Source organism: Papilio xuthus, unplaced genomic scaffold (assembly GCF_000836235.2).
Source record: "Papilio xuthus unplaced genomic scaffold, Pxut_1.1 DF825946.1, whole genome shotgun sequence".
Lineage (NCBI taxonomy): Eukaryota > Metazoa > Arthropoda > Insecta > Lepidoptera > Papilionidae > Papilio > Papilio xuthus.
In genome coordinates this window covers 7,928,627-7,956,604 of record NW_013532703.1, presented here as the reverse complement: position 1 = coordinate 7,956,604, position 27,978 = coordinate 7,928,627, and the positions used below count along the sequence as shown (strand labels likewise).

Below are 27,978 nucleotides of genomic sequence, written 5' to 3'. Positions count from 1 at the left end.
GAGAACAAAATGATATAACGTCTTGATGCTTGTCGATCTGTCACTTTATTTTTAAACGTTTGTCTTTTAAATTACACATATAATTACGAGAATATTATTATATTGTTATCAGTTTTATATTAATGTTCGTTGTTGTAACACACGACCGATGTTGATAAATTAAAAAGTACAATTAAGTGAATAATTTATTGAGACTATTTTCCATTAATATAATTATGTTAATTATTCCTAACACATAGTGTACATAAGTTTAACGATGCATCATTTTTTACAACATCGATACGACGGCAAAGTAATTAACATTTTAAAAGAAAATAAAATGTATATTTATTGCAAAATAATGAAATAACAATAACATAAAATTGTTATCTATAATCACTTCGCTTTGGTCTTAGATAAAACATAACAGATAGGCAATATAGATAAAACACACGGACGAGTAACATTCCAAAAACAAGATAAAATCTATATCTTTACATATTAATAAAATTGAAGTGTCTGTATGTAACATTGGAGAAAAAAATACATGCAGATAATGTGTATGCTTAACTTATAACCAACACCACTTTTTTTATTGTAGTTTTTGTGTATGTCGGCAAGTTCGCGTTTGTTACGGGTAATTTCCGAATCGGCTGGATCGATTCTGACTGGACGTTTACTAAAAAGTAGCTTCTTTATGCAAGAGTTAAATAGATTATTTTTTATTCTGAGCTGATGAAGGAGCAGGTAACTGCTAGTATAAATATAAACTAAGTTGTTTCTCTTTTCTGACGATAAATGTTCAGAACGAGATTACCGAGGGCTGCACCCTTGGCATCGGCACCAGAAAAAACCGTGATAAAATCGTTTTTATATTCACCACAACTCAATTTCTTTGGCTGTTTAATAATTATTCCCAAAACCTAGTTCCTAGTTCTCAGTTTACGATTGTCAATTTCAGATTCTCAGTATTTAAAAGTATGTGTATACATAATTATTTTAATTATCAAAGCTTTCCTTTCGCTAAAGGTCTAATATATTTGTGGAAACTCGACTGGACAGATGTTTCATTAAGAGGACTCTTCAGTGCTTCTTCCATCAGACGCTCGTACACATGACCATCGTACGCGCCCAAAGTTGAATGCAAGATCTAAAACGCAAAATCTAAATAAGTAATTTCCTCATAAGTCATCTAAATTAAATATGTATGTAATCATATGGTCTAAAATGAAATGACCGAGCTGACGAATACTCCATAACTATTATAATATTACCCCGAAGATTTTTCCAAAGTGGGGAAATTACACCCAAGGAGCCCTTGAAAATAATGTTGGGTGACTTTTCTCTACTACATTTTACTTCTAAGCAGTAATGGAGACAAGTGTGTAACAGACTTCAGTCTAAAATCTTAACGTTTCAAATTCCTAAATAAAAAAGCAATCATCAAACAACAAACCTCGTCTCTAAAGTCAAATGCATCCACCAAGCCAACAGCATTCGGTCTTATTAGTGCAAGTAGCTCTTCGTACTTAAGCTGCAACTTGTTCAATTCACTTTCACATATCGTTGAATACTAAAACAAATATTTTGGCTTATTTATTTTTACCTATTCGTGTTATTTAACCAAAATATCACCCAAATTATCAATAATATCAAAAAATATTATATTTATTATTCTCTTTGTACATTATACTTACTCTCAATAGATCTCCTGTAGTCTCCAGTGCCCAATAAACGAGGTACAGTGTTGCCAACTGTTCCATTACGATCTTGACACTGGCACTACATGACGCTGTCAGCCGTGTTACTTCATGCCAGTACGCTTGACAGATCATAGCACGGCAGTGTGCCTAAAGACAAAAGTTAGAGTAATTAATGTTCAATATATAACTAATAACCACAATAATCTACGTAATTGATAAAAAGGTAGGCATTACCTCAGACGCTGCAACTAGTCTGACCGTGCTCAGCTGCCAGGCGTCCTCTAAACTAGTCCCAGTTTTCGTAAGACGCTTTATGTTCTCCGCACATGCCGCTATCTTACTGGAAAAATAAAAAAATTCAATCTTACTAATATAATAACATTTAGATGGATCATGCGGAAATTTGGCAGAGATGTAGCACATAGTCTGGAAGAATATTACTATTTTTTTATTCCACGCAGACAGAGTCGTGGGCGCCAGTTAGTATCAGATAAATTTAATTCTTACATATTCGCTATTACAATTAGGTACACTATAATTTTTATTTCTATATTATTTTATTAACATTTCTTCCTTTTGGTTAGAAACAAGATCAATAGTTACCCTGCAGCTACAGCTTGGAAGGAGCGTATCATGCCGTCAACTGAGTCGCTCCACACAACTTTCTCTTTGGCAGCCGCGCATGCCAGGTAAGCCACTGTCGGCGTTAGAACCTTGCCACTCTCTGCCTGCTCCCATGCCTTCACTAAGAACCTGTCAATTTCAGATGTGCGGTAGTACTTAAAATAGGCGTATGCTGTCTCCCGTGCACAGATGAGAGTGACAAAAAAAGACAAACATCAGCATCGCATTCTTCTCAAGAGTAATAGAATCATTGTTTACAACCCAAAGGTACATTACTAACCTGGCAGTCTGCAACAATAGAACTGTGTAATCTCCTTCATATGTCCTGGTGGCAGTAACAAAGGAGTAGAGGAGTGGCAGGTTGGAGGACAGCATGTAGCCGTGGCCGCCGCACGCGAAGCGACACTGCTCAATTAGCGCGGCAGAGTCCGATGTGCTTACTGCCTTCAGGCAGCTTGATAGTGCGTGCAACTGGAACAATACAACGTATCATACGGGCACATTAAAAGAAAAACTGTATTGCAGTAGTTCGCCCCACTACTCCCTTCACATGGGAATCCACACACCTTCTAGCGACCCAGTTCGTTTGGTTGATGGAGGTCTATTGGTAGGAAGAACGGGTGGGTGGTGTATAGATAAGTAAATCACAGGCGATAGATAAAATTTGAAACCGGTAATGAAATAAAAGTAACAATACGCCGAAATAGAATGTACACTAACGACGATCAGGAAAAATACACAAAACTAAAGTGTAAGCGTGTGGTAAAGAAAAACAGTCCCCTAGAAAACCAGTAACACGGGTATTTGAGTATCGAAGGCCAACGACGAAACACGACGACAAGGTTTGTTGAACTAATGTCTATTACGGACGTTGGACTATACTATATAACAAATTTTATTATTTCTATTGGAATAATCTTTAAATAAATGTACATAAATTCTACAACAAACTGCGATATAAGTATCAAGTATCATTTGAGTTTCAAATCTCCATTTCTAAAACCTAACCGAATTAAGATCGTATTAGTGCTTGTTCATATCTATACGGGAGCGCGGACCCATGCGGATCATCCAGTTCAAACTGGTTAAACACACTTGATATCGTTAGTAAATCGCGAGCTCCGCCGCTGGTTAAATGTGAACACTATCATAGACTTAAAATATTTCTGTTTTTAGAATAGTCTTGGGCGGTTTTTAAACCTTTACAGCTTATAGACGTTAAAAAGTGATAATCTTTTATATTTTATATCAATGAAACATTTAGTATTTTTACTAATTCATGGACGTAAGAGATCAATTAACGGTATCCTTTGGCTCATTATCACCTTAACGTTTCATATATAGTTTGACGTTGTTTGTTTACAATCTAATCTAACCTCAGGCAAGGAGTCAGTGTCGCCCTTCCTCATGTCGGCCAGCACGGCTTCGAAGGTGCGCCACAACCATAGTCCGGTGAGCTGCAGCGCATGCGCTGTTGCTATGCAGATGAACAACTTGTGTTGCTGCGTCGGGTAGTCCAAGATCTGAGGCTCCGGCTCACTGAGGATTTAGTACCTTACTAATAAATATTGCAAGTAATATCTATAAGTCTATCTATATAATATTAGAAGCTCTCTTTGTAATAATCTATTTATGTACTGTTATGAAGAAAATTTGACTCTGTGCCGGTGTATCGGCACAACACTAGCCTTACTAGAATGCTTATGTCCCCTCACTAATCGATTTTGACACTTGACGTGGTAACGGGAACGAGTCATTCGCGCCAAAGGATTCTAACTAATAAAGTCTAAAAGTATTTAATTTAAATATATTGAAATGAATCTTACCCTGGTTTGGGTTGCGACTGTCTCCTCACTGCTGAATACCGTACAGCAATGGTGGCAGCTTTTGCCAAGTTGAATGCTGCCTCCATAACCAAGGTAACTCGAACGAATACCATTGTACCGTATGTGAGTTTTTCATGACGAGCCACTTTCACGTATGTACCATCCTGGCAATTATACATAAAACATTTTAAACTAATTATTAGTAAATGACAATCTACTAAATTAGCATTTACATAATAATGAAACTTCGTTCGTTATTCCCCACTTGGTATTTATTAGTGGTTACAAAGGATGTAAGTAATTACATAATTGCTATGTATGTAATTCAAGCTACGTCGTGTTCATTAAAACTGGAACAAAGCACTAACTACTGTAATTTGTAGGTAACTAAAGTACAAGAAGTCCGTTCATGACCTCAAAAAAATATATTGTTATCTTTGTTTCTTCAAAAATGAATGACAGGGACAACGATATGTTTTACAGAAATGTCTCTGAAACCAACGGTCAGCAGTCGAGTTCCGCGGTTAAATATATTTCGTTCCTAATTCTACTATTAAAACATTATACTACCTTCATTACTTTGGCGTTCTTCATCATCATGTTCTCTCTAGGTATCCTATATTGATTAAATCTAAGGAATCCATTGTCGGCGGTATTGAAGCCCATACGGATACCGACGTCTCCGACCTTCACACCAGGGAAGGGCTCGTGGGTGTCCAGGTCTCTTATAGGCACGATGAAAGGGTGCGTACCATGACACTGACCCTTAGTGTACAACTGTGCGACCACAATACAATGATTCGCAGTATTACCAACTGTGAAGAAAAAGTATTGAAAATGGAATCATTATCTGTAATAAGTTTATTATTTATCTGAGAAGATAATTGGTTTTTATTAGATACTAGCGGTCGCCTGTGACTAGAAGCAAACCAGGAACAAAACTGGGGACATACATCAAGACAGAAAAATTGGTTTTTAGTTATCAGCAACGCAAATATACCACGTGTACGAAATATGATTTTCAGAATTTTTTTTAATAATGCATAGATTTTATTAATGTCTTAATGACTGTTTTATGATTATCTTATGATATAACGCTGTAATTAATACGAACTTTACTTTCGTAACAAAATTCGTACGGCGAATACAATGTATATATAGAAATGACACGTCCGATAACAATGTAATGAACTTTATCCAAGTATTGCTTAATGAAAATAGGTAATGAAATCAGTACATGAAACACACATTTGATACATTCTATTATAATATTTTGGTTTATTTCAAACTCATTGTTTTTAAATTTACCTTGACACATAGTTCGTGATTAACTTATAAAGATAAAGAACTAATTATAATAACATTTAGGGGAGCGATGATTTTAAATATTGTGACGTACATAGAAAGAAAGATAGGAAAGTACATAATACACTTTACTTTTGCCTTACTAATTCTTTCTAGTTTACGAAAAAAAAACTAAGCACTTGTTGACCTTTTACTTTGTTTTATTATATTATAGTGATCGCCCGCGACTCCGACTACGCGGTATTAAAAAAACATAATTAGTAGCCTATGTTCGAGACTATGTTCTATATATATGCCAAATTTCTTAGAGATCCTTTCAGCCGTTCTGGAGATACCTTTAAACATCTATCCAAACATTCGCATTTATAATATTAGTAAGACTTGTGAGAAGTAAGATTCGTATTTATGTGAGTACTCACGTCCTCCTGCCCACCACTTAGTTGAAGTCAACGTGGGGCTGTGCAGTACAAACTCCTCGGTGGCAGGATCATATGTTGCAGTTGTCTCTAGACCTCGTATGAATGTACCGTGACCAAGTTCTGTCTGAAAATTGATAGAATATCAAATTAAGCACGTCTTGTGTATTTACTTCAACTTCATGAATCAATACTGCACCAGGAACAATTAAGTTGTTGAGCTACAGCTCTAGGGTTCAAGTCTATGTTATATGAGCTCAACCTGTGCATAGGCGCCGATGATCTGCATCTCCAAGGCCTTAGGCAGCCAGTGTGCCTGCTGCTCCGGCGTGCACTGCCCGATGATGGTCGGCACGAACATCCCCAGGTGCAGCATGAATGGTGACACGTCTTTGAAGAACGCATCTGCAGTCCGTCGAAGCACCGGAGATCTATTTACATAAGAATACTATTCCTGGTATGTTTCTGTTGATCAACTGACTTTTTTATCTACGCTTTTACATTGGTTTGGTTTTACAGTTAGACACGGTCTAGTAGCTATGATGATTGATTGGTTATTACACTAGAAATTTTAAAAAGCATAAAAAAATTACTAAAGTGACAAAACTTATTTTTGTCACTAGCGACATACTCGTATATATATGAAAAGATATGCAAGGTATATATATGTATGAACTCAGTACAATACCCTTGTATTCTATTTCTTATATTTGCATTACAATAAGCGAGTTCATCCGGTATCAAAGTTCTGGGGGTGTATGCATTATAATTAATATTGAATTTTGAATGTCGACCGGTCCCCAATAATATTGTTATTATTCTCTAATATCCCTTAAACCATATCCATGGTAACTTACCCGAGCGCTTCCAATCCTGTGATTTCGAGTAACTCATTCTTAACAATGTTGGAGTAGACGCAGGACTTTCTGACTGCATTGTCGTATCTCTCTTTTAGGTTAAGACACTCTTCGGGTACCTCGTCTATTGAAGCTGCAATATTCAATGCTACATCCTCTGTAAAAATGCGCCATTCTCTATGTATTCATTGAGGTCAGCCTTTAAGCGAAACTGTGGTATTTATTTAGACCTTTGTAAAGATAAGTATACATTTAAATTTGGAATGCACCGTATCCGAGTTATTTAAGCATTTAGTTGTATCTCATAAAGAAAATCACATTTGGTTTTGGAACCAAACTTAATTTATGCAAATCTGTCTTGTCAGGTAAACAATGCATGTTAACGCTTTAGCTTGTTGCAAATGTCTATCTTTGGACAACAACCACATCGCTATTTTAGCGATAACAAGTAAACGTTTAGTCGTTTGCTAACTTCATCTCTGTCAACATTTTTCCTACTATAAAAAGACCTATAAAGTATTTTTACCTTCAGTATAATGTATTATGTATTTCCAATTTATAAGAAACGTATACAATGATAAAAGGTATCAATAAATCTCATATCTATAATTGCTATAGCAATACAGAACTGCATTAAGTGCATGTAATAAAAGTAGTAAGGAAATGACCTAACTATTCTCCTTTCTATAGACCTAACTGTTCTAATTTCGTTGTAAGCATTAATAGTGTTTTAATAGGAGGTTAAGGAGCAGGTTGCCACCCTACATGATGACCATCAGTAGGAACTATCTAGTAACGAATATGATGCTGGCCTTTTATAAGTAAGAAGAGAAAGGATATTAAGTAATAGTATATAAAGTCAACAAGTCTTACTCTGTCCCATATTAGTACATATGTAATTGATAATATGAGTAACTAACAATTTTCAATATACTTTAGTAAAACAATATCAGTTTGATATTGATCAGTCATCAAAACTTACTGCGCCGGCGCAGCGACCCAAATTGTTTCTTGGCACAAAACTGTATCTTAATATATATTTATATTCAATTCAACAAAATAAGTATTAACTACAATTTTTTGCTTGAGAATTAATTAGGAACCGGTTACTTAAATTTCAAAAATAACTTACCTATTTTTTTCCTCTGTAGAGTTTTGTCTTTGCCCCCGTCGATTATGAACGTGACCTCTTGGATATTGAAATTACATTTCAACCTCTCCTTCTTAAGGTCTGGATTTACATCAGCCTGTATTCCCTTAATCATATTTTTTAGGATTTATTTATATCAAAAGCGCTTAAAATGTTCGCGCAAAGTGACGGCCGTCGCGCAACAAAGCGTTTATTTGTACTGAATTTCGAGACGTAGTTTTACTAACAAATGAACGCTGCTATATGCAGTTCGAATGACTGGGAACCAGACAACGATGAAATTGACACATTAAATTATAGCTTAGTAGTTACAGTACTTACGAACTGAGTATACTGCCATTGCGGGTTTTTGCACTTCCTTTTATGTTTAGGACTATAAAATAGTTGACAAATAGCGTAAAGAAAATCGTGCAGTACTCGTAATAAATAGTATTAAGATAAAAAAATAGCATTAATATCCAATTTCAGTCACTGTACAGATAGACTAGACTAGCTTTGGACTGCTACTTCATCCGCGGACTATTTAAAAAAAGGTGAAAATTATCTTATGTCTTCCTCCATACACATAATATGTGTCACATTGCAATAGGATGGGTTGAAACGTTGAGGAGATCAAATAAATGAATACATTTCTGGGATTATAAGTAGGCTTTGTGTTCTTCCAGACTGTTCTACGTTAATATACCAAACATCATGGAGATTCATGGAGCCGTTTTGGAGATACCTTCTAACAAACATCAAACGATCGAGACATCCAATCATTGGCATTTATAATATTAGTAAGATTAAGATAAGTTTGCTAAAGTTCTTTATAAATACTTGTGCTACATATGCAGGTTAACTTGATAAATTAATTCATTGGTGTCAATATAATATTTCATTTGATTTGCTATTGTTTGATAATTATATTAAAATGCCAGTCCGATGCTGTGTTATTGTTTAATGTTTGAATAATACTAAATATAAATACACATTTTACATTTGTAATTTCAATATGATTCGCACCAAGAAAAGACAAATAACTATAATTTCAATCACAATTCAGTAAATTGTAATCCTAAAGTCGCTTCGAGAAAAGAATGATTTTCATTCCCTAAGCCCCTAACAGAGAACAAAATCATTAATTTAATAATAATTGTACTTTATTTGCAATAAAATATACATAATATTAATAACTTATACTAAATACATGTCATATAATATGTTACGTAAACATAATAATCATATTGATCTGTATTATAGCTTGGCTTGTATCAGTAACGGCTTTATGTACTTGTGGAAGCTCTGGTTGACGGGCTCCTTGTTAAGAGGACTCTTCATTGCCTCCTCCATCAGTCTCTCGTAGACACGACCGTCGTATGCACCGAGGGTCGAACACAAGATCTAAAACAATTTGCAACTCTTTTACTTTTTACAGTTTTTTTTAAATAGATGATAGTCTCTCTAACTCTTTTGTTAACGCAAGAATAGGGTTTCTTATTTACTCTTCCCTTATGTAATAAATAACAAAAAAAATCCCTACACTGGAAGAGACCACGACAAGATAAAGCTAATAGATTAGATAACACTGCTAATGCAATGAGACCGATGATATGTTTTACACGTGTTTCGGCAGTGGAAACGAATATGAAACACTACCTCATCTCTGATATCGAACGCGTCCACAATTCCCACGGCATTAGGCCGAATGAGTGCCAACAATTCTTCATATCTTCTCTGCAAGCTGCTGATGTCCTCTTTAGTTATAGTGGAATACTGGAAACCGCAAAATATAAGTACTAAAATATATTTAAACATCAAACTACTCCTAAATATTGACAAAATAATAAATTAATTATATTCAATTTTAATTGGATAATATTTTTTTTACCATTAACATATCGCCGCGTTTCTCTAGAGCCCAATAATTAAGGTACAGTTCCGCTAATTGTGTCAAAACTATCGCCAAACTTGGAGATACGGTTGTTGATATTCTTTGAATCTCCTTCCAGAACATCTCGCATAAAACCGCACGAGCGTGCGCCTGCGTTATAAAAATATTATATTAATATTTATGCAAGACATACATGAAATTAAAATAAGTATAGCATAATATACAAAATGTGTTATTTAGGAAACCAAAAGAGACATAAACTGTGTATATTTCTCATGATAACTTCAAATTAGGTGCTTCTTTACCTCACTGGCGTTGATTAGTCGTACAGATGATAAGTTCCAAGCATCTTCGTAATCCTTCCCCGACTTCACATGTTGGAACAATGATTCGCAAGCTTCCTTTGTTTTCCTAAAGTATAAAAAGAATGTAACAGAATTAATATAAGAGGTTCCATTACTACTTATTGGGTAATTCAAGACTCTTATAAATTGACTATGGCCTAGTCACCGTTAACTTAGGGTAGGCTCCGAGCCCCTCGGTGGGGACGTATAGTAAGCTGATGATGTATAAATTTCTTATGCAATATAACAGGGATGGTCAGGTCAACCTTTATCTATTAACTTTTTTTTAAAGAAATATTTAATGATGTCATAGACGTGCAATAAAATAAGTTTGACTCTGATTATTGGAAATATTTCGTTGTATAGAACACTCGCGTTCGCTCCTAGACTTAATACTTCACACTTTTTTCATAACATAACATAACGATTTTTTTCGTTAGTCATAATGTCCAAAATATTACACCGCATGAATGGTACGCGGAGGAATGGTTCACCTTTCCTGGAGTATGGCACTTGAAAAAGATAATATCAAAATTTTCTTACCCTGTAGCGACAGCTTGGAAGCCTCCAATGATACCTTCTGGTGTATTTTGCCAGTAATGGCTACCACTCTTCAAGTACTTGGTCATGTAAGCCACTGTTGGCGTTAAACTTTTACCCTCACTGGCTTGCTTGTAAGCTTTTACGAGATATCTGAAAATAAAAAATGTTTTCTTTCTATGTTAACTGTAAAAAGCTATCTATAAAAAATTCGTTCCTATCAAAATTCATATATAGTCGTATTTATCTGTCATACTTTACCAATTTACATTATTAACTAAAAGTTTTGTATTAAAATCTTTTCCGTATTTTCTGACTTTCATTGCATTTAAACACAGACACCACTTGAGATTTTTTTACTAATGTAAGCTAACCTGGCAGTCTGCAACAACATGACAGTGTGCTCTCCTTCGTATGTGACCGTTGCCGTGACAATGCCGTATATGATGGGCAGGTTTGAGGATTGCATGTATCCGTGGCCGCCGCACGCGAAACGACACTGCTCCACGCATGTTGACGCATCTTTACTGCACACTGCCTTCAGACAGCACGCCAGGGCATGGAGCTATCGACAACAAAGAATTCCTCTATATTTCTCTTTTTTTTCAATACTTCTGCCAAGTTCACTTTCTCCAGAGCTTTTAAGAATTCGGATTACTCAACTGTGTCATCTTCATAATTTTAGTTTATGTATATAAAATTTCATTTTGATAAAAGACGTAAACTGGAAACTATTTCATATCCATTCCGTACCAAATTAATGTCTAAATCTTTACATACAAACGTCTAATCCAAGGCCATCGTAACAATTTATAATTTTGTGGTAATTATGAGATAAAGTGAATTATGTATACATATGTTTAGAAGTTGTAAGTAGACAACATAAGTAGCAGTAAGTCACCTCAGGTAGCTGGTCCATATTGCCATGTCGCATGTCCGCAATGACCTTAGTATATGTGCTCCACAGCCAGCGACCCACCGTGCGGAATGCGTGGCTCGTCGCCACCGCGATGAATAGCTTGTGCTGCTGCGTCACGTAGTCCAAGATCTGAGGCTCCGGCTCACTACAAATAACATATAGATATGTTTATTTCCTTTGTATATCATTTTTGCATTATTTTACGCAATATCACACTGTCATTGCCGAAACTAGTTGACACGGTTTTTAACTTAACTTTAACTTAACCAAGACAATACTTTTTGAGCTGAGTAATTTGAGACTGAACAATACATCTGCCGTTCTCTGGTATTACGAAAGTCCATGGGCGTCGGATCAATTAATATTAGGCAATCCACTGGTCATTAGACTCCCTTCTGCTCCAAAAACAATCCGGATAAATCTATTCTAATATTATAAAACGGAAGAGTTTGTTTGTTGGATAGTCCATTTATAGAGAAAGGCTTTAGGTTATACAACGTTACGCTGCGACCAATCGTTTTTTTTAAATTCCGCGCAGACGGAGTCGCGGGCGACAGCTAGAATTGAATAAAGTCCAAAGCTCATTCTTCGTGTTAAGGAGTACTAACGGCATGTACATATGTGTGTGAGATAAATTGCGTCTCTAGTATGAAAAGACTCACTTAGGCTTAGGTTTGGACTGGTGCCTGACGGCTGCATAGCGTACGGCGATGGTGGCGGCGCGCGCCAGTTCGTACGCCACGTCAGCTACTATCGTGACTCGCACGAATACCATTGTACCGTACGTCAGTTTTTCGTTCTTAGCTTTAATGTATGTACCGTCCTGTAAGCATAAACATTTCTTTGTTGTTTCTCTGGTGGTTAGTATATTTGCGAGTTTCATTATTGTGTTAACAATTGATGTCAAATTGAGTATCACTTTTTTTAACGTTAAATTAGCTTAAAGAAATATAACGTACCTTTAACACTTGAGAATTCTTCATAAGCATATTCATTCTTGGAATTCGATAGTTGTCAAATCCAAGGAATCCATTGTTTGCTGTTTGGAATCCAAGTTTTGGTCCAATATCGCCTACTTTGATCCCAGGTAACGGCATATGAGTTTCTATGTCACGTATTTGTACCAAAAATGGATGGATACCGTGATTCTTTCCCTTGGTGTATAACTGAGCCATTACGATGCAATGATTGACAGTTTGCGCCACTAAAACATGGAATAAAGTTACAATAATTAACCACTTAGTATTAGTTTCTGAGACTGAAATCTCTGTATAAAACATGTCATCAACTCTGTCATTATCTTTGCCAAAAGAGACATATATGTTTCAGAAACCTACGGTTAAGAGTTTAATTAAACAGTATTTTTAGGAATTACTTACATCCTCCAGGCCACCATTTATAAGATGTCACCTTTGGACTGTGTATGACAAACTCTTCAGTGTCAGCGTCATAAGTGGCCGTTGTCTCCAAGCCTCTTAAAAATGTTCCATGACCAAGTTCAGTCTGGAAGACATTTAACCGTTTTCAATTAAACAACCATAAGACATTAGTGCAGTTGACTATGCAAAATTGCTAATATGTTTACCGCAACTGTATAATTAAACATAAAAAACACTCGTTAATAATACTAGAGAGATCTTAAGAAAGCGAAACGAAATAGAAACACAATTTTTAAATTAAAATACTACTTTTAAATTTAAATAATACTGGTTTTATTATTATAAAGTGCGTTATACTGGAGTTGTATGAGGAACTTACCTGAGCGTATGTCCCAATCATTTGAATGCCTTTCTTAAGCCATTCCTGCTGTTGCTCTGGAGAGGCTTGTGATGCCAGCGTCGGCAAGAACATGCCGAAGTGAAGCATAAATGGTGTTATGTCTTTTATCACTCCATTTATAATTTTGTAGTTATATGAAATTCTAGAAATTAAAAATGTATTATGTATTATTTACATTAACAAAAAAGTATTGCATAGTCCAAGCATATCTATATCTTGCTTTTTCATTAGTACATATGCGATATATCTATCTAGTTAATTTTAATATAGAACATATTAATAAAATGGAGTGTCTGTATGTAAATAAAAAAATCAAGGCTCGTACACATGAAGTGTTTGTTGATAACGAAAAACCTTTTTTTTATTTTTGTATGTCCGATATCAAGGACGCTTTCGTATCGCTTATTCTCCGAAATGGCTAGACCGATTTTGACGAGACTTTGACGATAGCTGCAGGCCGCAGCAATATTGTAGTGAACTTCTTTTAAATTTTTGACGACGACGCTTGTGACCGTTAGAGTTATTATGTCATAGGTTTCCTATAAGTAATTATTCAAAATGATGTCGTACCCGTCATCTCGGCTTGGTTTCCGCTCTAGTATCCCTTTCATAAGCACCATGAAGAGAATGCATCCCTTTCGCACCGAGTTCTCGTAGCGTTCCTTGTGGCTCAAGTACTCCTCGGGAACTTCATCCTTCAGTTCTTTTATACTTAGTACATATTGCTCTAAAAAAAAAAGTAGGCTTCAATACTTTTCAACCGGACCGGGTCACCGGACTGAGTGTTCGTAAATTCGATTGTAATGGCCTAGAGCTTAAACAACTGAATCGGTTTCGACGCATGAGGTGTCATTCGATTCGTCTTCTTCCCTCGAAGGTCATAGGGTATATAACATCAGCATAAAACACATACAGTGGCAATGCTAGATCAAAATTTAAAAAAAAATGTGGAAAGAATGACTTCAAATCTCACTCGCTACACACATACACACTCATACATTTTTCTTGCTAAATCACCTTTTTTCTTATTAATATTAATTATATAATCTTTTATAATTCTCATGCTTACCAATTTTTTTCCTCTCCAATGTATTGTGTTTCCCACCATCCACTAAATGTATTAATTCTTCAACGTCGAAACTGCATTTCTGTCTTTCTTTGACCAAATCTTCGTTTACTTTTACTTCACTCATGTTAATATCTAAAAATCAACAACAATAAAGTTTAGTTACGTACGTAAACTTTTATAATACACGTTAAAAATACGAGGTTCAGGCTAAGCGTCATCTGCGATCTGCCACTTCAAGCCCGGTGAAACTGTGAATGCCTCTTCAAGGCAAACAGTGATTATTCAGTCACAAAAAAAGACGCTAAAAAACATATTCATAGATGATACAAATTTATTAAACTCACTATAAATATTTAAAACCCAACTTAAAATTGAATGGATCATTACAAAAACTGCTAGTTTTTAGTGTGTTAATTATATTTTATAGTAACTTTTTATAGCAATTTTAATTTTGTAGTAATTATTCTATAGGTACGCAAAATAATGCGAACAACAAACAATTTGAAATACAAGAATCGTGCGCGACCGCTCAAGATAATACTACAGTAAAGAATAAATAAATATACGTTCTATAAAAAGTTAAAAAAAAAATAGTAAACACACTAAGGACATCACTGAAATTTATAGTTTTAAAATTCATATTTTAAATGTAATAAGCACGAGTAAGCACCTGCGAATAAATTCGTATTTTTTGTCCAAAGTTTATGATGGCACGCAATTTAGTTCAAGAAGCAGCCTGGAACACAATCTTAGGTCTCGTCTGAAGGTATATGAATGCAGGAGTAAGGAACATCTGTGCTCACTCTTTCTTCCAACCAAAGGGGATTAACCTGGCACTCTTTTGCGTATACGTGCACTTACAGCTAAGCCGCGATATAACTTATATCCTCAAGTCATACGTTATACGACAGGGACTACCCGGTATGGGAAAATATTGCTATGATTTCCCCTAGAAGTATTAAACCAAACCCGTAGATGCGCTATCCTCGTGTTGAGATTTGCTTGCTCACAAACCTTCTAATAAAGTATTTGTTGAATGTAAATTTGAAAGTAGAGATGTTATCATAATGTAGATTGTATAGATCGAGATAAAGAAACGCTAAAAGCAATAAAAAAAATAATTTGGTACTTATGTACACAAGGAACTTAATGTTTTTTGAATCACTATTAAAAAGTAATTGATTAACTTGTCAAAAGGTAATGAAATTATTCGAAAAAAAAAGCAATTAAATATATCTAGAACATACCGCGACCGCTGTTCAGACCTCAGAGGTAAATAATAAATTATCAGGAAGTATATAATACTACCTGCAATAATGCAATTAGCTGCACCTCGGATAACAAATAATGCCTTAGCCATTACTATATACATCTATTTTAGTTACACATAATGTTTAATGGATTATTTGTTTATCTCATAAGCGGTAAATTTATTTATTGTGTCAAATACTTCACATACGGTATCTGATTACAGTTTCAATGACAATATCGCTACTTAACATCTATAAAACGCTATAATATTCACACTTACTTTATGTAAAAATTACCTAACATGAATTACCAACTCATATGCCTAAATAACATACTCTTTATCCCAGCGATTCTCAAACTATGGGGTAAGGAATCCTTTTAGGAAGCGGAGTATTTAACAGGATCTTAGATTATCGAGCTTAGATTTTACATAACATAATTTTGTAAAAAAGAGCTATGGCGAGTAAAATACAAACACGTTTTTTACTAAATTAGATTTCTTTTGTCTACGTCCACTGTATCTGTTTCATATCAAGAAGACGAATCGAGTGACATCACACTGGTCGCAATCGTTTCAGTAGCTTAAGTTCTAAGGGGTTAGACAAAGTGCATTCGCTCCGAAGCAATTCCATAACGAACTTTAAAAATGTATAAATACCTTTCGATAAGTCACGTGATTGTTCCGCGTCAGTTCCTATTGAATCGTTTCGAAGTGAATGCACTTTGTCTAACCTTTCTAGTCCGTAACAATGGAACTCGCATACATACAAATCCACATACACACTCAGGAAGACGACTACAAAATACGAACTAAAAACATTATTCTCCGGTCAGCCTGGTAATTAGCGTAATAACGCTATTAAATTAATATTTATCTTATTATTATTAGGTAATTTAAGTTTTATCTAATTATAAAATAAAATGTATTTATCATTTGTATTTTTTCTTAGACCAGATGAACACACGTGCGTCTGCTAGAAATTAAATTCTAACCTTCTAATAACCTTAACTATTCAACGTATAATATTGATACAAAATATAATATTATTATCATAATTAACCATTCGTATTGCATACTAAACAAAATTATGCGTAAACTTACTAATATCATAAATGCGAATGTTTGGATGGATGTAGAACATAACCTGGACGATCACATAGGCTACTTATTAAGCCTTTTTTAATCCCGCGCAGCTGGAGTCGGGCAACAGCTAGTTAATTAACAAGTATGCTTGAGAGAACATGATAATTCACGAATGAAAATTTTATTATTATTTTTAAGTAAAATTCAATCTGTCATGGGACGATCGCTGTTTGTAAGATAACAAAACTAGCTATTGCCCGCGACCAAGTCCTCGGGGAATTTAAAAAAAAAACATAATGATTAGTCTATGTGTACTTCCAGACTATGTTCTACATCTATGCCAAATTTCATCAAAATACTTTGAGTCGTTCCCGAGATACCTTCAAACAAATACCATCCATCCATCCATCTAAATATTCGCATTTATAATATTAGTAAGATAGTGTAATAAATAAATATAAAAAATGGTCAGCCTCGAGTTGCTACATGAACTTTAGTCCTAGTCATTTTAATTAGTGTCTTTTATAATGCCTTAATTACTCAAGGCAATAAATTTGTAAGAACGTTCAGTTCCATTACTATGTATAATAAATCCAAGCACTGAACTTAGAATAACATAGTTTAATTACAAGAAGGATGTGCCCATTAAGCCAAGATGTAAATAGTGATAAGCAAAGAAACATTTCTACCTATTTAATATATTACGTAACGTTAAACCTAAAATTAATTTAAAAAAAATTTCACCTTGACCTCGAAGTCAATAAATGCAAATAAATAACACAGTAGCAAAACGAAATACGTAGTACGAACTACTAACATTCTTGGAATATACTAACAGATAATATGTTGATAAAGTTATGATATATACATATCTAGAAAGCCAGCAACCCACGGCTGATAAACTAAAAACACACAGGATTATTTTTTTAATTACCAGAAAATAAGAAACAGGTAATGTAAAATACTTACATGATCTTAAATGTATAGTCATTTTTTTTGTTACTCAACAAATATAAATGTATTAAATTAAAATAAAAAAATCCTGTAAAAAAATGAACGCAGTCATTCTTAAACACAAAATCTACGAGTGTTTTTATTAATGAAATTGGGGTGAAGTGAGTTACGCACGTTGCCTTCATGAATAGAACGGGCGAGAAATATTTTTTACAAGGGATATCTTAGTGTGTGCACACACACTAGTATATTTGTTGCAATCAACCAATAAGAAGTTTTTTTAGGATAATTTTTTTGATATTGATTTTCAATTTTTTTATTACAAAAAATTATCAGTATCTCTTATAGGTAAGGCTATATTTTTTTCGGGTAATTAAAGAATAACCCTGTATTTTACAACAAAGATATGCTAAACATTCGATGATAGACATTTTGAGCATTATCATACCAGTGATGGCGTAGCTGCATATATTATATATATATCGCCAGTCGTCAATTATCATATCGTAACCTCATTGACTCATAGACTTTGTCACCTCTTAGGCAAAGGAAACTGGAGCGATCCGCTCCTACTGTCCGCTCTCTACATCCCTCTGAGGATTACGACAACCCTTAATGTTTGTAAAAGGGGACAGTTAAAAAAATCAAAATTTTTCGTTTCTCTTTCATGTGATTTGAGTGCCATCTATGATATATCATGATAAACTTTTACCATATGTAGTAGTGCCATCTACCAGAGCAAAACTGAGTTATTTATTGCAAAACATTGTAGACAACTTGATTGGTCAGTTGGTCACATTTTATAGGTAGCTATACTTACGATTACGTCAATCAATCTTATAAGTTTTTTTTTCGATATCCAGTGTAGTGTTTATATGTGCAAATAATATACGTACCTTATATGATAGCTTTGAACTTGTAAAAAATAAATCTAGTGATCACTAAATACGTAAATCCCAAATACTTTTCACTTTTGGTCTGTAGGACAAAATGTGTCGTTGATTTCTAATCAGAACGTAACAAATGACAAACAAAATTAATTATAATCTTATATCAACTAGGTACTACTTCAGTGTGAGTTCGCACCGTTTTCATATAAAACTGTTTGAGCGAGACAACACGTTTTTTATGTATGTGGTATCTTTCAAACGTTTTAATGTACAAAGTGCAAACTCACTGTAGTTACATGTTTTAAACATAAAGCAACTTACGTGTAACTCGGTCGACCTTTGTAACGAATCTATGTAAGGATAAAACATTTTCTGTGCTCTTACTTGTTTCTACGATAGAACCTAACCTCAAAAGTAAAATTTTACTTCGGATTTTTTTTTATATGTGTAACTATTAAGACTTATAATATGTGCTAGGTACTATAAATTCGAAATACGATTACAATTGAAACATTATTTTGGCTATGTCATGTATTGGTTTGTACCGTATAAACAAAAAATTAATGATTTTTATATTGCAAGCTGCCTAACAAAATGTAAAAATAAAACACTAACAAAACCAAAGAGTATATAAATGAACAAAACGGTAGAAAAGTATATATTTTAAACAATAAATCACAGTTTAACATAGCATAGTATCACAATTTGCCTTGCATGAATGGCTTGAGATATTTGTGGAAGGTGTGATTGACTGGTTCAGCATTGAGTGGACTCTTCATGGCTTCCTCCATCAAACGCTCGTAAACTCTTCCATCGTAAGACCCTAGTGTTGATTGCAGCATCTGGAACAAAAAGCATTATTTTTGTTTATAGCTAGTTTTCAATTAAACAAATACCTATGACACATCGGGGAAGAATTTTCTGATTTAAATATTTCTGACCTAAATAGATCACATTTTTCGATTGCTATAGTGATCTTTAGATTGGTTTTGAAACCAAATTAATTAAAAATGTTAAGCAAAACAATACCTTCCAGTTATTTGAGATCAGAACAAAAATGAAAGGATTTTGAACACTGTTCAAGGTTTTTACTTACTTCGTCTCGTAAATCAAAGGCATCCACCAAGCCGACTGCGTTAGGTCTTAACTTTGTTAACGTCTCTTCGTACCACAAACGTAATGATTCGACTTCCTTTTGAGAAATTGGAGTGTACTGCAAGAAAACAGAATTTTTATATTTATTAAAAAAAAATCTTGAAAATATGAAAATAGTACTTTTTTGAGTTGTAAGCACTAAGCACCATAATCTAGATTGTCCAATTAATTACTGTGAATTAAATATAGAACCTGTTTACAAAAATTGAGTTGAAATTAATTTTGTTTGAAATAATTTTCATGTGAAATTAGTAAATATTTTTTGTTAAAATAGGCAATAGACAATAATAGCATATTACCAAAAGTAAATCACTTAGTTTTTCCAATGCCCAATAGATACAATATAATTCTACAAGCTGGTGAAGAACTTCCTTCAACTGCGGAGATATTGTCCTAGACATTTCCTTCACCTCTTCCAAAAAGGTAGACATTATTATTACTCTACAGTGTGCCTGAAACAATAACAACTAATTAGTTCTAATTAGTAAAACTAAAACTAATTAGTAACTATTACTAGGTAGCTGATGGTAGTCAGTTTTTGCAATTGCAATTTATTAAATCTGCTTTTAGATATCTGACTTGTCTAATGATACTCGTAAAACATACTTCAATGACTCCTATATAAATAATCGTAACCCACAATTTTACTATTTTGCCTAACATTAATATGATTTTTTTTTATTACATCAAGTGAATTGAAGTGTTTTTTTTCTTTGTGTAGAAAATTAGTTTACGTACTTCAGCTGCCGCAACCAATTGCACCGATGTCATGTTCCAAGCATCTTCAAATGTCATTCCTTTACTAACCCTGTTTGTCATGACTATGACACAATGTGCTATCTTTCTACAAACAAAAACATTTGTAAATATATACATCTCTTTTGACCGCTGCTACTATCCCTGGGAATTAAAAAAAACTTAGGAACCTATGTGTTCTTCCACACTATGTTTAATACCTATGCCAAAACAAACATTCGTTATATACTATCATTACAAAAATCCTTTTATATTGGAACGTATTACTCTAGATTAACATTTTAATATTAATCCGTACTTTTGGAAACTTTTATGTGACTAAGTATACATCACAAACCTCATGGCGACTACTTGAAAGCCGCGAATGATTCCCTCCGTAGTATTGGTCCAACTATCGCAAAACTTTTCCGCTGCGGCCGATTTAAAATACGCCACCGTTGGCGTTAGGGCCTTTGAGTCTAATTGTTGATAAGTCTTAACTAAGAATCTGAAATCAGAGTAATAGATGCATAATTGAAAAAGACTACAATATGTATGATTACTGTCACTATAGAACAAAAAGCTTTTTATGATTTGAATTTTTGTCTTTTTAAGAAACATTTTAAAGTACTCTAGCTCTCTAGAATAATTTTAGTTATTTCAAAAAGTATAACCTAGCAGTCTGCAGAAGGAGTACAGTGTTCTCGCCCTCGTAAGTACAAGCAGCAGTCACCAGGCCGTACGTGAGCGGCAAGCTGGAAGACATCATATAGCCGTGGCCACCACAAGCCAGCCGGCAGCGCTCCACGCATGCCGCCGTGTCTGCTGTCGTCACTGCTTTCAGGCAGCACGCTAATGCGTGTAACTAAAACAAGTAGATAGATGTAGTCGACACAGTACCAACGACTCTCCATGCGAATTCATACGAGAAAATAGTACTGACATGAAATGTGTCAACCTTTTGACCGCCGAATGTAAAAATTAGTAGAACGAGATAAAATGCATTCCCTTCGTAGCGATTCTGACGTGCAAAATTCACGTGACTTATCGAAAGTTATTGATAGTTTCATACATTTTTGAAGTTCGTTATGGAATTGCTTCGAAGCGAATGCACTTTGTCTAACCCCCCTGATTTTAAACTCATTGAAGATATCGTTTACATACTCGCGTGTATATATGTACATCGATTTTATCGATTGCAATGTGCTTATACTTGATTGAAAGCGATAACTGCTTTATTCGATTCCTACAAAAAAAATATTTTCTAAAAGTATTACATTTATCTACGAAATCGTTTATAAGTTAAAAAGTATCGCGTCACCGAATACTTAAACAATCCCTTCATATCCATACAATAGTGGTCAAGTCAGGTCAGTCATTAGCCTCCGAATAACATTTTAAAATTTTATTACTAATCATCTGTGTTTTTTTATTGTTAAAATAAAATGTTTACTCGATTATTATTCTCTAGGGTAGAGATTTTTTTAAAGAGAATAGGAGATAAACAATAAATTTTCTCTCTCATTTGCTCCTTTAGTAATAACGAACAGTAATGACAAACTTGGTTATTAATTAGTAAAGTATAATATTTAGTTATAAATAGGTCAAAAAGATATGCGTAGTTTGCAGTCTCAGTACATTCACTTTAACTGATAACCTATCGACCTACTGGAAACCCATCGCTGTTTCAATTTAAAAAAAACTTAAAGAAATATTGATATTATTGATCAAAGACCTAATTTTAGTCGCCATTTCCCTTCCATTTTTTTATAATGAAACAATGGGAAAGGAGAGTGGATTTGAGACGTCCGTCTCGTCCGCTCCACCGACGAGTAAAAAAATGAACGCATCAGCAATTAAAAATGTCTATGGGCAGCGGTCTACTCATTTAGACTAAGATTAGTTTACCTTAGTACGTGAAAATGTCAGTGACTTTGAACGTGTTACTTACTTCAGGCAGACGCTGCAAGTTGCCTTCAGAGAGCTGTTCATTGACCTCGTTGAATGTTAACCAGAGGTTGTTGGCGGTGATTCGAAACGCGTGTGCGGCTGCTATGCTTACGAACAGCTTGTGCTGCTGCGTCACGTAATCCAGGATCTGACATTCAGTTTCCCTATACCAATAAAAAAACAATAAGAAGTAGAGTCGATGTAACAGCTCTCTTTTAATTCCATTCCAATTTTTCCATCTTATTGAGAATAACCTTACCAAGTTACTTATTTTAGATTTCACGGCCAAGTAAGTGATAGTCAATCAAAAATCTACAATTAAAACCAATAAATTTAAATAATAAAGGTAAACTTGTAACATACCCGGCTTTTAATTGACATTGTCTTCGCACTGCTGAGAATCTGGTTGCGATCGTAACTGCTTTGGACAAATAGTTGACCATATCAAATACTATGACCACCCTTACAAACACCATAGCACCATAATTCAACTTGCTGTGACGAGATTTTACGTAAGTACCATCCTAAAACAACGAATATTTTAATTTCAAACTTTGTACCATATGTTAAACTTCTCTTTAAAGTAGATAAACGTTATGTAAGTTTGCAAAACTCACTTCTAAAACTTGTGCATGTTTCATCAACATGTTAGTCCTTGGTATTCTAAAGTTGTCGAAACCCAGGAATCCATTGTTGACAGCATTCAAGCCTAATTTCGCGCCAATCTCCCCGATCTTTATTCCAGGCAACGGCATATGGGTTTCTTCATCTCGGACTTGTATGATAAACGAATGGATACCATGACATTGACCTTTTGTGTACAACTGAGCTACTACGATGCAATAGTTTGCTGTTTGACCAACTGCAAAAAGATATGTCATAAAAGAAAAAGATAATTTACATTACCATAGGATATTATGATATACTAACGTCCTCCGGGCCACCACTTGTATGCAGTGAGCGTGGGGCTGTGCAGCACGAACTGCTTGGTGGATGCGTCGTACGTCGCTGTCGTCTCCAGACCGCGGATGAACGTTCCGTGACCTAACTCCGTCTGAAGAAAAAAAAACAAATGTCAAATGCCGTTTCCAATGGCAGATAAGTAACTCCTATAATAAAACTTTATCGTTATTTGGTACCATATCAATCAGGATACAGAGGAAATTTCGCAATGTTTACTGACTTGAGCATAACTACCGATGATGCTGCAATTCCAAGCACGCGGCAGCCATTTTTCTTGTTGTTCCTCATTGCCCTGATTCAAAATGGCGGGCATGAACATGATGTAATGCAGTCCTAGCGGAGAACCATCTCTTAACACTGACGATCCAAGAAGACCCCCGACCACATCCCTAAAAATTATTAAAAAATCCAATATACTCTTTATCCCAGAAATTCTAGACAACGGAAAAAAATGGTAGCACCCAAGACTATTTGTTACCTGTAATTATTTATACTTGTCTTGCCTTCTTCCTGCATTTTTCGAACCAAACTAAACGCAACCACGGAATTTCTTATAGCATTTTCATATCTCTCCTTGTGACTAAGATACTCTTCTGGTACTCCATCGAATACCTCTCTTTTACTGAGCATTACATTTTCTAAAAAAAAAAGTTTTAAATAAATTATTACTATTGTTTTTGGATATTTTCTACTATACATTTTTATATTCTAATTCCCGATTAAAAGCCAAAAAACAATTTAAGATAACTGCTCGTTCTATCGCCTGCAAGTTGAAGCTGATCTTTTTACTGTTTACGCCGAAAAAAACATATTTTCATCTCTCTTATTCTTTTTACAGTACAACATGTACAAAACAGATTACTATATATTTTTATACTATTTTATGTTTAAAATTCTCTTTAGATGATAAATATTGCTAAAGCTAATTCTTATAATCGATTTAAAATGAATGCAACATGCGCTACAAAATGAGATCTAATTTCGATACATATTTAGGAATTACAAAATTCGTTGTATAAAATGTTGCTATTTAGAATAGTGCAGAATGATTAATGAATGCATAATTAAGTCTAAACTTCAATTCGACTGAAAATTATCCTCATAAAATCACCTCTGTCTTTCCTCTCTCTCGTTTTCTCTGGTCCTCCATCAATCAAAGTAATTAAATCTTGGATATTGAAAGAACACTTATCACGTTCCTTTTGCAAATCTTCATTTATTTTATGCATTTTTTTTTGGTACGTTTAAAGTTGCAATAAAGGTCACAACACGTCGTCAGCTAATATTGTTTATGTTGAGCTCAAACGCGTCTGCACAGCTCTACGACCATGCGATACTGACTTAGCTGCACCACACTTTCATATTCGTGACATTAAAAAACTTGTTAAGAGGTTAAAAGGTTTGAATATGTTTGTAATAAAAACATTAATTCAAGAAAATGTTTGATTTAATTTTTACTAGCGGTCGCCTGCGACTCCGTCCGCGCGGGATTAAAAAAGCTTAGTGTTCTTCCAGGCTATGTTATATATCTATGCTAAATATCAACGATATCCACACAACTGTTCGAACATCCAACCATACAAATTCACATTTATAATAATAAGATAAATGTCGCCGGAGACTAAAGGTGCTGAAATAAAAAACTTAATTTGGCGCCTATGTGTAGTATGAAAACGGTTGAGCCTCTCTGGTGATAGCTTCTAACATCCATCCATGTATCTAAACTTTCGCATTTATAAGTTAGATAGATAGGTATTTTATAAATAATATGCGTGAAAAGAATTAATTTCCAGACAGTAGTCACAAATTTATAATTGTACTGAGTTTACACAGTTCAGAGGGCAATTTCAAGGCCTCTGACATTACATTTTTGACAAATTATTTTGGGATTCACTTAATAATAAAACAAGGATGGATTCAAAGCATTTATTGAATCATTTTTTTACAATAGGGTTACTTAAGAGTTACTTCTTCGCGGTGACGGCGGCCTCATCCTCGCGAGCAAAGGACTGCAGCAGCTCCTCTTTCTTGGCGGCGATGCGCTCCTCACGGCGCTTGCGGGCCTCCTTCACCTTGTTACGACGGGCCTCGGCCTGGTCACTGAACACAATGATATAATATATAAAACAAGTTGTTAATTAAAATAAAGGCTATAGACAGTCATATACAATCGGTCTAATATTATTAATGTGAAAGTCTATATGGATGTTGGTCACCACGTAACGCAAAATGAGCATCAGGGCAACTATAAAACTACTTCAAATAAGATCATATTAATATTAGCTCCCCCCGTAGGCCTAGCCTATGGCACAAAGTCTGGAATAACTGCACAAAATTTTTTTACTTGTGCAAAGTCATGGGCAAAAACTAGTGTAACATTATATGTAATGGTTTAGAGTAGACGAACAACACCGTGATTTTTCACTACCAAAACACTTAAACATAATGCTATGCCCTCATTCTCTTTGAAAACCAGACATAATTGTTTTTGCAATATTTGTTAATTAATCAGTCTCGCAAATAATAACACCCCCTAGTCCTTAATGGGTTTTATACCTACATGTACAGAATATGTCAAGTATTTAATTAATGTGTCATAAATAGAAATATAAATATTATGTTTTGTTTGTAATGAAAGAAAATTGTCGTAATTGAAACCTTATCTGAAATATTAACTACTGTAATTATATTATTTTACTTTTATAATAATAGAGTAAGAAAATAAATCTTATGACAATATAAGATTTTTATTCCATAATTATAGATATCAAACTCGGTACTATAATTTTTAAATATGTTTTAATATAAAATAATTTTAAAGTGAAAAAAAATTCTTAATAAACTACTTCCAAGGTCTTTTAAATGGTATAAATTTTTTGTCACTTCTAATACACAATTTTCAAGGCCATACCTCAACATCTTAGTCCTGGCCTTCTCAGCCTTCTTCCTGTGGATGTACTCCATGAGGACACGCTTGTTCTTGAACACATTACCCTTCGCCTTCATGTACAGAGCATGGTACAGATGCCTGTCAATTTTCTTGGCTGTTCTGTACTTAAGGAGGAGCTTACGGAGTACCCTCTGTCTTTGTACCCACAGTTCCTAGATGAAGAATTTAATTTGTAAATTATCACATTCCATGTTTACATATGTAAATGAACGTAGAAATTAATAATTGTTTTCGATTACAATCCATATCACTCATAGTTGATACAAGTTTATTGGTGATATTCACACTTTATAAGTATTTATGCTAGAATTCTGCATTGCAAGTGATTAAATAAGAGTACATAAAGAAATAAATCAAACATATAACAAATTTAAAATAAAACAGATACAGTACCCTAAAGATCTCAAGAAAAATAAACTATTTTAAGATGAACCACTCACTTTTTGAGGCATACGGGCATTAGCTGTACCTCTTCTTTTACCAAAACCGCAATGACGACCCTTTCTACGTGCTTCAGTGTTCTTACGGACACGGGCGCGCGAGTGCACTGCTACGGGTTTCTTGATGACGAGACCATCCTTGATCATCTTACGGATGTTCTGTCCTGGAATATTATATCAAGATCTTTATTATCAACAGAATTCATTGCCATTTGAAGGAATTATTTACTTTAAGTAAAACTTAGTGCAAATTTCTGATATTCTATAAACAACAAAGAAAATTGGCTAAATATGTCCTATTCGTTATAAGGATTTCTTATCAATTGAACACGCACACTGAATGTATTAGCAAGTTTTGCTTCGATGTCCATGGTGAGACAAAAAGTTCCAAGATTTCGTCTTGCAAAGCCTGGTGCACTATAAATTTAGTTGGGGAAAAGTAAAATATAGGATCATTTTGATCGATGTACTACTTGATTTTCCAACTAATGTAAATATAAACACCAGTACTAGTAGAAAGCGTACTATACAATAACTTTATGGGCTATTTTGCAAACATTTTACACCCTGTTCTTGTAAATGACACAAATAAATTTAACTTTCGAAGTACCGGCAATACTTACGGGAGTTGGTGTTTGCAATCTCATTGATTTCATTTGGATCCAACCACACCTTTTTTTTACCACATCGCATAACAGAGGCTGCTAGCCTCTTCTGTAGCTTTAGAGAACTGAAAAATAAAATATTTCGTTGACCACATGGCGTACAATATTAGGTTGTGTTGACACTCCATGACTGATAATAAGTAGTCACACTTTTGAATAATATTTATATTTTAAATTTGTAATAGAGATGAAAAGGTTATAGTTTTCAATGAATGGGACACATTATATGTGCTAAAAGTTTTAATAAATTAAAACTAACCTCATCTTGAAACGGTGAGTTCCACAACGCACACAGGAAAGAAATATGGCGGGCCTTAGAGTTGAAGTGTTGCACTTTCATAGAGTAAAATAATACAATTTAGCAGATTAGTTTTGTCAAAATTAAACCAAACGTTAACGTTTTGCAAAATATGCTCTAATTCTTGTATATGTTAGTAAATGAAATAGTTTGTTGTATTGTATAATAGATTAGGTTTTCGTAGATTATAAGTAATTGATAAATCGATTGAAACCCACAAGGTATGGTGTATTCTTTGGGTTTTCCATTACATCATTTC

General features: G+C 34.3%; 4 protein-coding genes across 8 annotated transcripts; all 4 read right to left on the bottom strand.

Moving 5' to 3' along the window:
• Positions 1-115: 115 nt before the first annotated feature.
• On the bottom strand, positions 116-8,093 carry LOC106124470 (probable peroxisomal acyl-coenzyme A oxidase 1). The gene is made up of 13 exons (XM_013321155.1): positions 7,843-8,093; positions 6,711-6,867; positions 6,116-6,284; positions 5,857-5,980; positions 4,703-4,947; positions 4,133-4,296; positions 3,683-3,845; positions 2,587-2,777; positions 2,286-2,435; positions 1,917-2,022; positions 1,677-1,829; positions 1,436-1,552; positions 116-1,129 (listed from the first exon to the last, which is right to left on the bottom strand). Exons 1-13 carry the CDS (start codon positions 7,973-7,975, stop codon positions 986-988), a joined length of 2,016 nt encoding a protein of 671 aa, XP_013176609.1. The 5' UTR covers positions 7,976-8,093; the 3' UTR covers positions 116-985.
• A 913-nt stretch (positions 8,094-9,006) lies between these two features.
• LOC106124814 (probable peroxisomal acyl-coenzyme A oxidase 1) lies at positions 9,007-18,972 on the bottom strand. Of its 4 annotated transcripts, none has more exons than XM_013321792.1 (14): positions 18,885-18,972; positions 14,385-14,516; positions 13,886-14,042; positions 13,295-13,457; positions 12,916-13,039; positions 12,496-12,740; positions 12,199-12,359; positions 11,519-11,681; positions 10,992-11,182; positions 10,621-10,770; positions 10,039-10,144; positions 9,731-9,883; positions 9,499-9,615; positions 9,007-9,243 (listed from the first exon to the last, which is right to left on the bottom strand). In XM_013321792.1, exons 2-14 carry the CDS (start codon positions 14,506-14,508, stop codon positions 9,097-9,099), a joined length of 2,001 nt encoding a protein of 666 aa, XP_013177246.1. In that variant the 5' UTR covers positions 14,509-14,516; positions 18,885-18,972; the 3' UTR covers positions 9,007-9,096. The 4 variants fall into 4 exon arrangements, with proteins under 4 accessions (XP_013177246.1, XP_013177244.1, XP_013177243.1 ...); XM_013321790.1 differs by lacking the exon at positions 18,885-18,972 and adding an exon at positions 15,632-15,726; XM_013321789.1 differs by lacking the exon at positions 18,885-18,972 and adding an exon at positions 17,464-17,590 and having other exon boundaries at positions 9,008-9,243.
• Positions 18,973-19,190: 218 nt separating this feature from the next.
• On the bottom strand, positions 19,191-24,722 carry LOC106124866 (probable peroxisomal acyl-coenzyme A oxidase 1). Of its 2 annotated transcripts, XM_013321869.1 has the most exons (13): positions 24,478-24,722; positions 23,845-24,004; positions 23,587-23,755; positions 23,334-23,457; positions 23,021-23,265; positions 22,767-22,927; positions 22,405-22,567; positions 21,128-21,318; positions 20,812-20,961; positions 20,457-20,562; positions 20,018-20,170; positions 19,660-19,776; positions 19,191-19,405 (listed from the first exon to the last, which is right to left on the bottom strand). In XM_013321869.1, the coding sequence occupies exons 1-13, from the start codon at positions 24,593-24,595 to the stop codon at positions 19,262-19,264; spliced, it is 2,001 nt and encodes a 666-aa protein (XP_013177323.1). In that variant the 5' UTR covers positions 24,596-24,722; the 3' UTR covers positions 19,191-19,261. The 2 variants fall into 2 exon arrangements, with proteins under 2 accessions (XP_013177323.1, XP_013177324.1); XM_013321870.1 differs by lacking the exons at positions 23,845-24,004; positions 24,478-24,722 and having other exon boundaries at positions 23,601-23,746.
• A 556-nt stretch (positions 24,723-25,278) lies between these two features.
• Positions 25,279-27,721, bottom strand: RpL19 (ribosomal protein L19). The gene is given in 5 exon segments (NM_001312854.1): positions 25,279-25,466; positions 26,278-26,468; positions 26,757-26,920; positions 27,380-27,486; positions 27,681-27,721. Coding segments are annotated over 5 exon segments (603 nt in total). The 5' UTR covers positions 27,686-27,721; the 3' UTR covers positions 25,279-25,330.
• Positions 27,722-27,978: the final 257 nt, after the last annotated feature.